This window comes from Physeter macrocephalus, chromosome 14 (genome assembly GCF_002837175.3).
Source record: "Physeter macrocephalus isolate SW-GA chromosome 14, ASM283717v5, whole genome shotgun sequence".
Lineage (NCBI taxonomy): Eukaryota > Metazoa > Chordata > Mammalia > Artiodactyla > Physeteridae > Physeter > Physeter macrocephalus.
This window is the reverse complement of record NC_041227.1, coordinates 73,854,855-73,872,299: the sequence shown is the minus strand read 5'-3', so window position 1 is coordinate 73,872,299 and position 17,445 is coordinate 73,854,855. Positions and strand designations below refer to the sequence as shown.

Sequence of the window (17,445 nt, the reverse complement as noted above, 5' to 3'; positions counted from 1 at the left end):
ATGAAGGCCTGCTTTCTGGTTCATAGATGGCATCCTCATGTGGCAGAAGGGGCAAAGCTCTCTAGGGTCCCTTTTATAAAGGCACTAATCCCACTCATAAGGGTTTCAATTTCTATCCTCATGACCTAATTACCTCCCCAAATCCCCACCTCCAAATACTATCACTTTGGGGATTAGGTTTCAACATTTGATTTTTTTTTTTTTTTTTTTTTTTTTGCTGTACGCGGGCCTCTCACTGCTGCGGCCTCTCCCATTGCGGAGCACAGGCTCAGAGGCGCAGGCCCAGCGGCCATGGCCCACGGGCCCAGCCGCTCCACGGCATGTGGGATCCTCCCGGACCGGGGCACAAACCCGTGTCCCCTGCATCGGCAGGCGGACCCTCAACCACTGCGCCACCAGGGAAGCCCTCAACATATGAATTTTGAGAGGACAGAAACATTTGATACAGCAACCTTTATGCCTCAGATTTTCCTTGGTGCTAGGAACATACATACACAGGCACACACACACCCTCACTCATCATTGTTCAAAGAGCAGGAAAGTTCTGCACAGCCTTGCTTGTCAGCTTGTGTTTTCCCAGCTGTGTCCAGTCATGATCACCAAGGCCCCACACTGTACAACCTACCTCTTCTAGCTCCTGATCAAAGCTAATAAAATCCAGCTCAGAGAGAATTTATATAAATAACACAAGAATTCAGTAAGGCATCTGGTAATAAAAAATACTATATAAAAATCAATAAATCTAAAGAAAATCGCATTAGGCACTTAGTGAGACTGCTGAAAACCAAAGAAAGAGAGAACATATTAAAAGAAGCAGAGGGCTTCCCTGGTGGCGCAGTGGTTAAGAATCCGCCTGCCAATGCAGGGGACACAGGTTTGGGCCCTGGTCTGGGAAGATCCCACATGCTGCCAAGCAACTAAGCCCATGCGCCACAACTACTGAGCCTGCGCTCCAGAGCCCACGAGTGACAGCTACTGAGCCTGTGTGTCACAGCTACTGAAGCCCACGTGCCTAGAGCCCATGCTCCACAACAAGAGAAGCCCCCTCAATGAGAAGCCCACACACCGCAACGAAGAGTAGCCCCTGCTCGCCGCAACCAGAGAAAAGCCCGCATGCAGCAACAAAGACCCAATGCAGCCAAAAAAACGACTTAATTAATTTTAGAAAATAAAAGAAACAGAGAAGTAAGACATTACTTTCAAAGGAGCAATAATTAGACTGACAGCTGACTCATCAACAGAAATCACTGCAACTAGAAGGAAATATGGAATGTGTCTTTGTAGTCGGTAGCCTTTCTGGTGATTCCCCACCTCCTACCATTCACAGCATTGAATGTGGGCTAGATTTACTTATGTGTGTGCTAATGGATAGAATAAAGCAAAAGTGATGGGCTGTCACTTCTGATATTGGGTCACAGAAAGACTGTGGCATCAGTATTGCTCACTCTCTCTTGCTCACTCATTCTGAAGGAAATCAGCTACCATGCAGTGAGCTGTCCTATGGAGAGGTCCACATGGCAAGGACCTGACAGTCTTCAGCCAACAGCTAGCGATGAACTGAGGCCCTCAGTCAAAAAGCCTGTGAGAAACAGAATCCTGCCAACAGTCATGTGAATTAGCTTCTAATTGAGCCTTCAGATGAGACCAGATGACAACAGCTTGTCTATAACTTTATGAGAGATTTTAAGCCAGTGGTACCCAAATAAGCTGCTCCCAGATTCCTGATCCATAGAAATTGATAGATAATAAATTTTTATTGTTTTAAGCCACTGAGTATTAGGACATTTTGTTACCCAGCAATAAATAATAGAATATTAAAGCACTGAAAGAAAATAACTGCCAACCCACAATTTTGTACCCAGAGAATATATCCCTCTATAATGTAAGTGAGAGGATTTCCCTGGCGGCACAGTGGTTAAGAATCTGCCTGCCCATGCGGGGGACACGGGTTTGAGCCCTGGTCCAGGAAGAATCCCACGTGCCACGGAGCAACTAAGCCCGTGCGCCACAACTACTGAGCCTGCGCTCTACGGCCCGCAAGCCACAACTACTGAGTCCGTGTGCCATGACTACTGAGTCCACGTGCCACAACTACTGAAGCCCATGCGCCTAGAGCCTGTGCTCCGCAACAAGAGAAACCGCTGCAATGAGAAGCCCACACACTGCAATGAAGAGTAGCCCCTGCTCACTGCAACTAGAGAAAGCCCACGTGCAGCAATGAAGCCCCAGTGCAGCCAAAAATAAAAAGAATGTAAGTGAGAAGAATTTCCATTTCTGGCCATGATGGAGTAACTGGCACCAGATTTACAACCCCACCTTAAACAACTAAAAATACTCAGACAAAGCATCTAAAACAAGGTTTTTTCAGACAATGGCCAACAGCACAGGACAATGATTCCTGAGAGGAAAAAAAAAAAGGTGAGCTCCACAATCGAACCGGCTTATTGCTTGGAGATTGTTTGCAGGTCATAGTACAGGGAGGGGGCCAACACAGATCCTATTATTCTTTCTGAGTTGAGGGTTCAGAGTTGAGGACTCAGAGCTGTCGAGTTGGCTAGAATTTGCAGGAGACCTGCATGGAGAATGGAGAGCTGAGTATAAAGAAAGACTCTGGACATCTGCCGAGAGTCCTCCTGTGTCTTCAGCTAAGTACTTATAAGCACATGCATGTGAGAAAACTACTCAAGGCAGGGAGAAAAACCAATAGAAATCAACAGGTGGTACAATCCCCAGAGATTATGTGGGGCCAGGAGTAGTTTGTGTTTCCAGTCAGATTAAACAAAACTCACAATATACAGTGCATCAAACAGAGTACTCAGAAGACTACTGCTTCAGTAGTGAGGAAAAACTTAGCCCTATATTAGGGATGAAAAGTACAGTCTGGGATGAAAAATATACTGGATGGAACTAAAAGATTAGACACTGTGGAAGAAAAGGTTGCTGAATTTGGAGACAGCAATAGAAGTATACAAAATGAAACAGAGAAGAAAAAGACTTAAAAAAAGAAACTAGAATTTCAGTGAGACTGAGACTGCTTCAGGTGGCCTAACATGTGTAATTACAATCTCCAAAGGAAAGGAGAATGGGGAGACAGAAAACATGTTTGAAGAAACAATGGCCAAAATTTTCCAAATTTGATAAAAACTATAAATGATCATCTACACTGATCTCAATAAAATTTTTAATTAAAAATAGAATAATTTGGAAGATTATGAGCAACTTTATGCCAATACGTTTGAAAAATTAACAATTTCTTCAAAAGACTCAAGCTACCAATGCTTACTTAAAAAGAAATAGATTTATAAAAACTGACAATACGATAGTCCCTAAAACAAGATTCAACCAATTTCAGGAGATTCAAATCATATAGAGTGGGCTTTCAACCACTGTGGAATTAATGTAGAAAGCAATAATTTGAAAATATGACTAGGAAATTCCTAGAAGCTTAGAAATAAATTTTAAAACAGCTCATGGATCAAAAAAGAACTCACAATGGAAATTACGAAATAGTTTCAACTATATGATAATGAAAATAGAATATATCAGAACTTGTGGAATGTAGCTAAGCTGTGCTTAGAGGGAAATTTATAGCTTTAAATGCATCTATTGAAAAGAAGAAAGGCTAAAAATCAACTAGTTAAGCATTTATCTCAAGAAATTTCCAAAGAAACAGCAAACTAAACTCAAATAAGGAAGGAAGGAATAATAAAAGCAGATAAAATGAACTAGAAACAATAAAATAGGATCTAGAAAGTCAAAATAGTTTTACAAAAATAATAAATTTGATAAACCCTTGGCAAAAAAGAGAGAAAGCACAAATAACCATCTGTAAAAGGGGATTCTACCATATCCTACAGATATAAAAAATATCTTGAGGGTATTATAAAAACTTTATTGTGATAAACATAATTTAGATGTATTGAACAAAAAAATACAACCTATCAAACCTGACATCAGACAAAATAGAAAATTTTATTGGCATCAATAACTAATAAATTTTTCATAGAGAATACTCCAGGTCTAGATAGCTTCAGTGATGAATTCTACCTAATATTTAAGTAGGAAATAAACCCAATATTAAATTTTTTTTTAAGAATAAAAAAGAGGAATGATTTTCACCTTGTCATATGAGACCAGCATAAACTCTGATTTCATAACCTGAGAAAGACATTATAATACAGGAAAATTATAGGCTAATTTTCTTCATGCAAGTAGATGTAAATATCCTAAAGTAAAATATTAGCACGTTGAATACAGAGATATATAAGAAGGATAACGCATGATGACTAAATTGGGTTTATTCCAAGGATGCAAGGTGGTTTTAGCACCGAAAAATCCATCCATGTAATTTACCATATTGATAATGTAGAGGAAAAATCAGGATTATCTCAGTAAATGCAGTGAAAGCATTTGATAATATTCACCATACATTCATGATTTTAAAAAATCTTAGCAAACTGGGAATAGAAGGGAACTTCTTTGATCTAAAAATAAAATTCTACAAAAATCTCTATAGCAAACATCACAATGATATGTTGAATGTTTTCCCTCTGAGCCTGGGAACAAGACAAAGATGCAACTATCACCACTTCTATTTAACATTGTACTGGAGGTTCTAGTTGGTGAAATATGGCAAGTAAAAGAAATAAAATAGGAATCAAAAGGGAAAAAAAACCTTTCATTATACACAGACAGTCTAATTGTATACACAGAAAAGCCAAAACAACCTGCAGATAAATTATTGGACTTAAATAAGTTTGCTGAAATTTTAAAAGCATATAATTTACAATAGGACAAAAATATTAAATATCTAGGATTATACCTATTGAAGGATGTGCAAGATCTCTACACAGAAAAGTATACAGCATTACTGTGAATTACTAAAGATTATCTGAATAGCTAGAGGATGTTAGTAAAGATCACCTGAATAAACAGGATATACCGTAGTTGTGGATTAGAAGAATCAATTTTGTAAAGATGTTGATTCTTGCCCAGTTGATCTATAGATTCAATGGAATGCCAATAAAATTCCAATGGATTTGTGAAAATTGATACAGTAATTTTAAATTTTATATGGAAATACAAAGGGCAACAATAGCTGAATAGTGAATAACAACAAATGGGAAAATTTACTTGACCAGATACCAAGACTTAAAAAAAACCACAGCAAGTAAGGCATTGTGATATTGGTGCAGGATAGAAAAATAAACCAGTGGAGCAAAATGGAATCCAAACACAGACCCATGCATATACGGACACTTGAATTATGCAAAGATTTTCTCCTATATTTTCTTCTAAAAATTTTGTAGTTTTAACCTTCACGTTTTACGATACATTTTAAAAAAAATATTTATTTATGTTGGCTGCTCCGGGTCTTAGTTGTGGCATGTGGACTTCTTAGTTGTGGCATGCATGCAGGATCTATTTCCCCCACCAGGGGTCGAACCTGCACCCCCTGCAATGGGAGCGCGGAGTCTTACCCACTGGACCACCAGGGAAGTCCCTTGTGATACATTTTGAAATCAGTTTTTGTACATGGTGCCTGATATGGAACAAAGTTCATTGTTTTGCATGTGGAAGTCATCACTGTTGAAAAGGTGATCCTTTTCCTGTTGAATTGCTTTGATGCCTTTGTTGAAAATCAGTTGACCATACGTGTACAGGATTATATCTGGATCCTTTGTTCTTTTTCATTGATCTATGTTTTTCTTTATACCAGTTTCCCACACTTGTTTTTCTCTTTAAAAAAATTTTTTATTAAAGTATAGTTGATTGGGGCTTCCCTGGTGGCACAGTGGTTGAGAATCCGCCTGCCAGTGCAGGGAACATGGGTTCGATCCCTGGTCCAGGAAGATCCCACATGCCGCAGAGCAACTAAGCCTGTGCGCCACAACTACTGAGCCTGTGCTCTAGAGCCCGTGAGCCACGACTACTGAGCACACATGCTGCAACTACTGAAGCCCACGCGCCTAGAGCCCGTGCTCTGCAGCAAGAGAAGCCACTGCAATGAGAAGCCCGCGCACTGCAATGAAGAGTAGCCCCCACTTGCCGCAACTAGAGAAAGCCTGCGCGCAGCAACGAAGACCCAACACAGCCAAGATAAATAAATTAAATGATTAATTTTTAAAAAAGTATAGTTGATTTACAATGTTGTGTTAATTTCTGCTGTACAGCAAAGTGACTCAGTTATAGATATATGTTCTTTTTCATATTCTTTTCTGTTATGGTTTATCACAGGATATTCAATATAGTTCCCTGTGCTATACAGTAGGACCTTATTATCAGTTCCACACTGTTGATTACTGTAGCTTTATAATAAATCTTGAAGTCAGGTAGTGTTAGTCCTCTAATTTTGTTGTTGTTTTTCAAAGTTGTTTCCTTTGAATTTCCATATAAATTTTAGAATCAACTTGTCAGTTTCTATACAGAAGCTTGTTGGAATTTGGACTGGGACTGAATGGGTTCCATAGGGCAATTTGTGAAGAATTGACATCTTAAAAATGTTGACTCTCCTGATTCATTAACATGGTCTATCTTTCTGTTTACTTTGCTCTTTGGTTTCTTTCAGCAGTGTTTTATAGTTTTCAGTGTACAGTTCTTGCACATCTTGTAGCAGATTTCTTCCTAAGTATTTGATATTTTTGATGTGATTATAAATGGTATATTTAAATTATAAATTTCTTGGGAATTCGCTGGTGGTTAGGACTCCGCGCTTTCACTCCTGGGGCCTGGATTCAGTCCCTGGTCGGGGAACTAAGATCCCGCAAACTGTGTGGCATAGCCAAGAAAAATCAAATAAAATTTAAATTTCTGATTGTTGCTAGTATATAGAAATCCAGTTGATTTGTATATATTAACCTTGTATGCTTCAGTCTTCTCCACCCAGATGTCTCCTCCATTGTAAGGCTTTCTCCAGCTCCCTCAACTTTTCCCTGCCCTTCCTCTTCAGTAGCACGTGCAGGTCTTTATCCTAAAACATAACCAGTTGGATTGGGGCCATTTGTTTATGTGCCTGCCTCCCCCATCAGACTGGGAGCTCCTTGAAGCTGGGAGGGGCCCTATTTGATTCATCTTGTGTACACTAGGGTCCAGCTCAAGGTCTGGCACACAATACGCTTTGAGTAAGAATCTGAGGAAAGAATGAATGGTTGGGGATAGATGGATGAATGGATGGTGGATGGGTGGTCAGGTGGGGAGGGAGAGAGGGATGAGGGGGAAGGGAAGGATGGATGGACGAATGAATGAATGCAGGGTGAATTGCGCTTGTATTTGTCACAGCAAGTGCTCATGCAGAAACTAAACCAGGATATTTTCATTTCTGAATCTACTGCAACTTTCTGCATACCACAGTGAATGAATGTCACCAGTAGGCCATAGTCTTCATAAATAACATTTACCAAGTGCTCACTGCACACTAGGCATTGTGCCAAGCTCCTTGCGGGCATCTTCTCATTAAACATGCCACATGCCTCATCTCCCTCCTCTTTCCCCCTTGTTCGTAAAGCTCTAGCCACTCTGATCTCCCTATTGTTTCTCAAACATATGAAACATACTGCCCTCAGGGCCTTTGCACTTGTATTCTCTACCTGGAACACTCTTTCCTCATATAACTGCCTGGCTTGTTCTGTTACCTCCTTTAAACCTCTGCCCAAATGTTACCTCCTCAGTAAAGCCTTCCATGACCATCCTGTCTAAAATAGCAGGCCCACCACTCTCCATCCTTCTCACCTTGCTTTCTCCATTTAACATAGCAGTTTCATTACATATTCCTTTCCACCCTCACTATCTTCACTGTATTCTAGGAACGCATCAGGTTTGTTTAATAATAATAATGTCACATTTATTGGGCACTACCGTGTGCCAAGCAGATTGCTGAATGCTTTACATAGATTAATTGACTTAATCTACACAACACCCCTATGAGGTAAGTGCTGTTTTTTTGAGAGGGGTTCATTTATTTGCCCATATCTCCCCGATGCTAGTTCAGCCTCCTTCCCCTATGATCCCATTGCTGTGGGTGAAGGATGCCACAGTAGGGCTCTGTGTGAGTTTGCCTGATTACCTGTGCTTTTCTTCCATTTAGTTTTGTAGGTGACGCCGACAAGCTTCTGCACATCCAGATAGAAGATTCCCTGGAAGCCAACATCACACCCTTTTTACGCCACCTCTGTCACTTCATTGGTAAGGAGCATTCTTTAACCAGGCAGCAACTGGTCTGTGCCCAGGGAGCAGAGGGGCTGTGGTACCTCATCCACATGCCTATTGCTGACTGCCACTCCCAGCACTCAGGAGAAAAAGGGCAGGGCCCAGCACATGCCCAGCCAGGTGTGGCCAAGCCCCGGGACAAGCCTGCCTCCCGGGGGGTCCTTGGCAATATGGGCAGCCACGCGTTTACCTTGGGAGCAGTGGGGCCAAATGGGAGCCCCAGACTGTGGATTGAGTGCCCTGTGTTCTGGCCCTTGCTGGATCGCTATGCCCTTTCATGCCTGGCCAAGCTCCAGTCTTGGCATCATTGTGAAATGAGGGTGCTGGCCCATCCTGGGTGCATATGTTCATGAAGGCCTGCTCTGGGCTAGGCTCTGGTGACCTGCAGGTGAATCTCACTCTGTCCCGGCCCTCCTATCTGGTCAGTGTGGTGGGGTAGAAGGAAGACTCCAGAGCCCGTCCATCTCTGAATTCCATGGTCCCCGGTGTGTGGGCCCAGTGCCCCTTCTGTTCTCCTACCACACACAGCAGTGCCAACCAGCCGCTTGCCTCACTGGGGGTGGAGTTTTCAGTCATCTTAAGGAGAGCAAGATCCCTGGAGAGAGCAAGGTTGTGTCCGGTTAGAGGCCCACCCCAGGACGGCCTGCTCAGCACCAACACAGCCCCCAGCCTGAGAAAGGCATTTTGGCCCAGACATCCTTTATTTTTCTGGGAGGTTTTAACTATCACTTGCCTAGGAGCTGAGACTGAGACTTTCCCTGGGTCCCATCATGGGGTGGCAGAGCCCTGTGGCCCAAAGAAGCCCCCTCTCCAGCCCCACCTCACTGGGTGGCTCTGAGCCAACCCTTAACTTCTCTGTGCCTCAGGTTCCTTATTCATGCAATGAGGCAGTTGGCCTTAATCATCTGAGTCATCCTCCAGCTCTGATAGTCTGCGATTTTGCACTTGGTATTTTTATCTTCAGTTCTTGGGGGTTACCAACCAGCCTAAGATGCCAGCTTAGATTTCCTTCCCACCCCTCACTGGGTGAGATTGACAGCCCCAGGGGCATTATTGAGTGTGGTTAGCTGACACTTGTGTGCCAGGCACTGGGCTAAGCACAGTGCAAAATATTATCAGGTAGGTAGTATACTGTTATCACATTTTCCAGATGAGGAAATTGTGGGTTAGAGTGCCCAAGCCCGACAGCCAGTACTTACTGGTTGTGATTCACATCCAGGCTACACTGCCTCTGTCAGCACCCAAGTGCCCTTGGGGTATAGTCCTTTTATCCCCACCTGGGGAGGTCAACTGGTAGCAGACCTTCCTGGGATGGAAGCTGCATAGCCCAGAAAAGGCTTTTGCATGATAATGCTGAATGCCCAGGCGTGATTCTCTTGAAGTGCCAGCTAGGTCTGAGGATCCCCATTTGCCAGGCAATGAAACAGTATCCTAGAGATGTCATGTGACTTGCCTAGACCATGGTGTGCTGGTTCTGAACCTACTCTTGGACCCACTGAGGCCAGTCATCTTACAGACCCACAAGGAAGGGGGCCACGCACAACCTTACACCTTTCCTTCCATTTGCAGAAGTTCACCTGGAGCTTGGCTCTGTCATCCTGGTCTTTTCCACCATGGGCATCAGTCGCAGCTGTGCGGCCATCTTGGCCTACCTTATGCACCGAAATGAGCAGACCCTGAAGGTATGTATTCCCTGGTCCAGGAGGTGGGGTCAGAGCTGCACCTCAGAGGAATGGGTCTCCAGCACCGACTTGGGGCCTTAATTGGGGGTGGGGGGTTTGGGAGGGAAGGGTCAGGGAGGGGAGCCCCAAGTCCAGGGCTTTACCCAGCATACCACATCAAAGGGAAGGAACCCGAGATCTGGGTTAGAGACCTGAGGCTGGGCACACAGGGCAGGCCCAGGGACTCAGGCTGGCCAAGGCTGTGGCCTGCAGCACCATCTGTGTGTCCCCCAATGCTGTCAGTCTGTGGACCCGTGTCTGTTCAGGGTTCTCCAGGGGAGGTGCATTTTGGCTGTTGCCATGTACCTGTTGGCCATCTGTATGTCTTCTTTGGAAAAATGTCTATTCAGAATCTTGGCCCTTTTAAAAATCAGATTTTTTGTTTTTTTGCTATTGAGTTGTATGAGTTCGTTATATATTTTGGGTATTAACCCATTATCAGCTACATGATTTGAAGATATTTTCTCCCATTTCTTAGGTTGCCGTTTCATTTTGTTGATGGTTTCCTTTGCTGTGCAGAAACCTTTTAGTTTGATGTAGTCCCACTTGTTTATTTTTGCTTTTGTTGCCTTTGCTTTTGGTGTCAAATCCAAAGTTACCATCAGATTGATGTCAAGGAATTTACCACTTATGTTTTCTTCTAGTAGTTTTATGATTTCAGGTCTTCCATTTGAGCCTTTAATCCATTTTGAATTGATTTTTGTGTATGGTGTAAGATAGTGGTCCAGTTTCTTTTTTTTTTTTGGCCGCACTCTGCGGCTTGCGGGATCTTAGTTCCCCAACCAGGGATTGAACCTGAGCCCCTGGCAGTGGAAGCACGGAGTCCTAACCACTGGACCGCCAGGGAATTCCCACCAGTTTCATTCTTTTGCATGTGACTGTCCAGTTTTCCTAGCACTACTTATTGAAGAGACCGTTCTTTCGTCATTGCATATTATTAGCTCCTTTGTCCTAAATTAATTGACCATATATGTATGGGCTTATTTCTGGGATCTCTGTTCTATTCCATTCATCTATGTGTATATATTTTATGCCAATACCATACTGCTTTGATTACTATAGCTTTGTAATATAGTTTGAAATCAGGAAGCGTGATGACTCTAGCTTTGTTCTTCTTCCTCAAGTTTGCTTTGGCTATCTGGGGTCTTGTCATTCCATACAAGTTTTAGGATTGTTTATTCTATTTCTCTGAAAGATACCATTGGGATTTTGATAGGGATTGTGTTCAATCTGTAGATTGCTTTAGGTAGTATGGACATTCTAACAATATTCCTCCAATCCATGAGCATGGAATATCTTTCTATTTATTTGTGTCTTCTTTAATTTCTTTCATCAGTGTCATAGTTTTCAGTGTACAAGTCTTTCACCTCCTTGGTTAAATTTATTCCTAGGTATTTTACTCTTTTTGATGCAATTGGGATTATTTTCTTAATTCCTATTTCTGATAGTTTATTATCAGTATATAGAAACACAGCTGATTTTTGTATATTGATTTTGTATCCTGTAACTTTACTGAATTTGTTTATTCTAACAGTTTTTTTGTGAAGTCTTTAGCGTTTTCTATATATATGTTGTATGTAAAGAGAGACAGTTTTACTTCTTCCTTTCTGATTTGGATATCTTTTTCTTACTCTGTCTAGGACTTGAAATACTATGTTGAATAAATGTGGTGAGAGTAGGCATCCTTGTCTTGTTCTTGATCTTAGAGGAAAAGCTTCCAACTTTTCACTGTTGAGTATGATGTTAGCTGTCAGCTTGTCGTACGTATATGGCCTTTGTTATGTTAAGGTACATTCCCTCTGTACACACTTAGTTGAGAATTTTTATCATAAATCAATGTTGAATATTGTCATATGCTTTTTCTGCATCTCTTGAGATGATCATATGGTTTTTTTTTTTTTTTTTAATAGATGATTTTTTTTTTGTTGTTGTTGTTGTTGTTGTTGTTGTACGCGGGCCTCCCTCTGTTGTGGCCTCTCCCGTTTGTAACTTTACTGAATTTGTTTATTCTAACAGTTTTTTTGTGAAGTCTTTAGCGTTTTCTATATATATGTTGTATGTAAAGAGAGACAGTTTTACTTCTTCCTTTCTGATTTGGATATCTTTTTCTTACTCTGTCTAGGACTTGAAATACTATGTTGAATAAATGTGGTGAGAGTAGGCATCCTTGTCTTGTTCTTGATCTTAGAGGAAAAGCTTCCAACTTTTCACCGTTGAGTATGATGTTAGCTGTCAGCTTGTCGTACGTATATGGCCTTTGTTACGTTAAGGTACATTCCCTCTGTACACACTTAGTTGAGAATTTTTATCATAAATCAATGTTGAATATTGTCATATGCTTTTTCTGCATCTCTTGAGATGATCATATGGTTTTTATCTTTCATTTTGTTAATTTGATGTATCACATTGATTGTTTTGCAGATGTTGAACCATCCATACATCCCTGGAACAAATCCCACTTGACCATGGTGTGTGATCCTTTTAATGTATTGTTGAATTCAGTTTGCTAAAATTTTGTTGAGGATTTTGTATTTATGTTCATCAATGTTGAATATTGTCATATGCTTTTTCTGCATCTCTTGAGATGATCATATGGTTTTTATCTTTCATTTTGTTAATTTGATGTATCACATTGATTGTTTTGCAGATGTTGAACCATCCATACATCCCTGGAACAAATCCCACTTGACCATGGTGTGTGATCCTTTTAATGTATTATTGAATTCAGTTTGCTAAAATTTTGTTGAGGATTTTGTATTTATTTTCATCAGTGATATTGGCCTGTAGTTTTCTTTTCTTGTGGTGTCCTTGTCTGGTTTTGGTGTCAGGGTAATGCTGGCCTCATAGAATGAATTTGGGAGTGTTCCCTCCTCTTCTGTTTTTTGGAAGAATTTGAGAAGGATTGGTATTAATTCTTGTTCAAATGCTTGGTAGAATTTGCCAGTGAAGCCATGTGGTCCTGGACTTTTTCTTGGAGGGAGGTTTTTGATTACTGCTTCAATCTCTTTGCTAGTAACTGGTCTGTTCAGATTTTCTTATTTCTTCATGGCTAAGTCCTGGTAAGTTGTGTGTTTCTAGGAATTTATCCATTTCTTCTAGGTTGTCTGATTTCTTACTATCTTTTGTATTTCGGTGGTATCAGTTTAATGTCTCCTCTTTCATTTCTGGTATTATTTATTTGAGTCCTCTCCCTTTTTTCTTGGTGAATCTAGCTAAAGCTTTGTCTATTTTGTTTTACTTTTCAAAAAACTAGCTCGTAGTTTCATTGATCTTTTCTGTTGTCTTTTAAGTCTCTATTTCATTTATTTCCCCACTGATCTTTGTTATTTCCTTCCTTCTGTTCACTTTAGGCTTAGTTTGTTCTTTTTCTAGTTCTTTGAGGTGTAAGGTTAGGTAATTTATTTGACATCTTTCTTATTTTTAATGTAGGCACTTATTGCTATGAACTTCCCTTTTAGAACTGCTTTTGTTGCATCTCATAAGTTTTGGTATGTTATATTTGCATTTAATATGTCTCAAGATATTTTTTGAGTTCTTGTTTGAATTCTTCTTCAACCCATTAGTTGTTAAGTAGTATGTTCTTTACTTTTCACATACTTGTGAATTTTTCAGTTTTCTTCTTGTAATTGATTTCTAGTTTCATACCATTGTGATTAGAAGAGATGCTTGATATGATTAAAAAAAATTTTTTTTTACATTTTAAATAATTAATTTATGGCTGCACTGGGTCTTTGTTGCTGTGCACAGCTTTCTCTAGTTGTGGCAAGCGGGGGCTACTCTTCATCGCGGTGCGCAGGCTTCTTATTGCGGTGGCTTCTCGTTGTGGAGCATGGGCTCTAGGTGGGCGGGCTTCAGTAGTTGTGTCACCACGCGGGCTCAGTAGTTGTGGCTTGTGGGCTCTAGAGCGCAGGCTCAGTAGTTGTGGCACGCGGGCTTAGTTGCTCTGTGGCAATGTGGGATCTTCCCAGACTAGGGCTTGAACCCATGTCCTCTGCATTGGCAGGTGGATTCTTAGCCACTGTGCCACCAGGGAAGTCCACTTGATATGATTTTAAACTTAAATTTATTAACACTTGTTTTGTGGTCTAATATATGGTCTATACAGGAGAATGTTCCATCTGCACTTGAGAGAAAGTGTATTCTGCTGCTTTTGGATGGAGTGTTCTGTAAATGTCTGTTAAGTCCATGTGTAGTTTAAGTCCAGTGTTTCCTTACTGATTTTCTTTCTGAATGATCTATCCATTGATGAAAGTGGGGTATTAAAGCCCACTATTATTATATTGCTGTCTACTTCTCCCTTTAGGACTATTAATATTTGCTTTGTATAATTAGATGCTCCTATATTGGGTACGTAAATATTTATAAGTGTTATATTCTCTTGTTGGATTGACCCCTTTATAGTGACCTACTTTTGTGTCTACTACAGTCTTTGTCTTAAAGTCTATTTTTGTCTGAATAAATATAGCTAACCCAGCTTTCTTTTGGTTTCCATTTGCATAGAATATCTTCTTCCATCCCTTCACTTTCAGTCTGTGTGTCCATACATCTGAGGTTATTAAACCACCACTTTTACATTAGATTATTTTGAATTTTACTATATATTTACCTTTACCAATGAGATTTATAGTTTCATATGTTTTCTTGTTACTAATTACTGCCCTTTTATTTCAGCTTAAAGAAGTCCCTTTAACATTTCTTGCAAGGCCTAGCGGTGATGAACTTCTTCAGCTTTTGCTTGTCTGAAAAACTCTCTACCTCTCCTTCAGTTTTGAAGGAGGACAACTTTGCCAGGTGTAAAGCAATTTTTGGTCGGCAATTTTTTTCTTTCAGCCCTTTGAATATATTATGCCACTCCCTCCTGGCCTGCAAAGTTTCTGCTGAGAAATCTGCTGACAGTCTTATGGGGGTTCCCGAGTTGTTTTTCTCTTGTTGCTTTTAAGAGTCTTTCCTCGTCTTTAACTTTGACAATTTTAGTATAATGTCTTGGTGTGGGTTTCTCTGGGTTCATCTTGTTTGGATTCTCTGGACTTCCTGAATCTGGAAGTTTGTTTCCTTCCCCAGGATAAGGAGGTTTTCAGCCTTTATTTATTCAAATAAGTTTTCTGTCCCTTCCTCTTTCTCTTCTCCTGTGGGATCTCTATTATGTGAATATTGGTCCTTTTGATGTCCCTTAAGTCCCTTAATCTATCTTCACTGATTTTTAAAATTTAATTTTAAACTTTTATATTGGAGTATAGTTGTTTAACAATGTTGTGTTAGTCTCAGGTGTACAGCAGAGTGATTCAGTTATACACGTATATATTCTTTTTCAATATCTTCACTGCTTTTAATTATTCGTTCCTTTTGCTGCTCTGAATGGATGAGTTCTACTGTCTTTGAGTTTGCTGAGCCTTCTGCTTCATCTAATCTGCTGTTGAATCCTTCTATTGTATTTTTTTTCCTTCTGTTGTATTTTTCAGTTCAGTTATTGCATGCTCTGAGACTTTTATTTTGTACTTCCTTATATTTTCTCTCTCTTAGTTGAGCTTCTCACTTTGTTCAGGCATTCTTCTGACCTTGGTGAGCATCTTTATGACTGTTATTTTGAACTTTTGTCAGGTAAATCACTTATCTCCATTTCATTAAAGTGTTTTCGTGAGGGTTTCTCTTTTTGTTTCATTTGGAACATATGCCTATGTTTCTTCATTTTCCTTAACCCTCTGTGTTGGTTTCTCTGCATTAGATAAAACAGCCACCTCTCCTAGTGTTGAAGGAACAGTCTCATGTAAGAGATGAACTGCATTGTCCAACCCTTCCCTATCTTTTTGTTATCTCTCACACCTTTGTGATTGTGCAAGCAGCCTACTTTGTTCTTAGTGGTTCCCAGTAGTTGAGGGTGTGCCAAGACTTGTCAGTCTTCCAAAGGGAAGGATCTCAGTCTGCACCTAGATTCAGGCTGGTTGGAAGCCAGACCCTCAGGCAGCAATTTTTAAAGTACGAAAATATATCTCTTTCAGGGGAAGAATGGAAAAAGGGTGTTTCTGTATGCTTTCTTTGCACTTAGCCCTGGGCTGATAATCCAGTTAAGAACTGGATTATTATTATTATTACTACTACTGTCCTGTTAAACCCATGAACACAAGCCCCACTGGCCACTTGCTTTCAATTCTTTTGGGTATAGACCCAGAATGGAATTTCTAGATCATATGGTAATTCTGTTTTTACTTTGTTGAGGAACCACTGTTTTCCATAGCAGCTGCACCATTTTACATTCCCATACATAGTACATAAGGTTCCAAATTCTCCATTTCCTCACCAACACTTATTCTTTTCTTTATTTTTTAAATAGTCGCCATCCTAATGGGCGTGAGGTGGTATCTTGTAGTTTTTTTCTCTTTTTTATTGCATTAAAACGTACATAACATAAAATTTACTGTCTTAACCATTTTTAATATAATTTTTAAAAAATAAATTTATTTTTTTGGCTGCATTGGGTCTTTGTTGCTGTGCATGCGGGCTTTCTCTAGATGTGGTGAGCGGTTGCTACTCTTTGTTGCAGTGCGTGGGCTTCTCATTGCAGTGACTTCTCTTGTTGCGGAGCACAGGCTCTAGGCATGTGGTCTTCAGTAGTTGTGGCACAAGGGCTCAGTAGTTGTGGCTTGCGGGCTCTAGAGCGCAGGCTCAGTAGTTGTGGTGCACGGGCTTAGTTGCTCCGCGGCATGTGGGATCTTCCTGGACCAGGGCTGGAACCAATGTCCCCTGCATTGGCAGGCAGATTCTTAACCACTGCGCCACCAGGTTAACCATTTTTTTAAGAATATAATTCAGTGGTATTAAATACATTCATAATGTGCAGCCATCACCACCACCTAGCCCTGTAACTCTTTTCATCTTGTAAAACTGAAACTCTATATTTATTAAACAATAACTCCTTATTCTCCCCTCCCCCAGCCCATGGTACACCATTCTTCTTTCTGTCTTTATAATTTTGACTACACTAAGTACATCATATAAGTGGAATCATAAAGTATTTGTTTTTTCATGAATGGCTTATTACACTTAGCATAATGTTCTCAAGGTTTAACCATGTTGTAGCATATGTCAAAATTTCCTTCCTTCTTAAGGCTAATAATATTCCCTTGTGCGTATATACCACATTTTGCTTATCCATTTATTTATTGATGGACACTTGGATTGCTTCCACGTTTTAGCCATTATGAATAATGCTGCTGTGAACATGGTTGTGCAAATATCTCTTTGAGACGCTGCCTTCAACTCTTTTGGGTATATACCCAGTAGACGAATTACTGGGTCATGTGGTAGTTCTAATTTTAATTTTTTGGGGGGCTCTCCATACTGTTTTCCATAGTTGCTGTACCATCTAATACATTCCATCAACAGTGCACAAGGGTTCTAATTCCTCCACATACTTGCCAACAGTTGTTTTCTTCCTTCCTTCCTTCCTTCCTTTTTTTCTTTCCTTTTATAGTACCACTGTAATCAGTTTGAGGAAGTATAGCATTGTAGTTTTGATTTGCAT

The 17,445-nt window shown here is 40.4% G+C and overlaps 1 protein-coding gene across 1 annotated transcript in view; it reads left to right on the top strand.

Annotated features, from left to right (window-relative positions):
- Positions 1-12,389, top strand: part of STYXL1 (serine/threonine/tyrosine interacting like 1) — a 53,411-nt gene extending 41,022 nt beyond the window's left edge. The window contains exons 8-10 of the mRNA XM_028498667.2: positions 8,084-8,181; positions 9,775-9,887; positions 12,348-12,389. Coding sequence (XP_028354468.1) covers positions 8,084-8,181; positions 9,775-9,887; positions 12,348-12,389 — 253 coding nt within the window. The remainder of the gene's footprint in view (positions 1-8,083; positions 8,182-9,774; positions 9,888-12,347) is intronic.
- Positions 12,390-17,445: the final 5,056 nt, after the last annotated feature.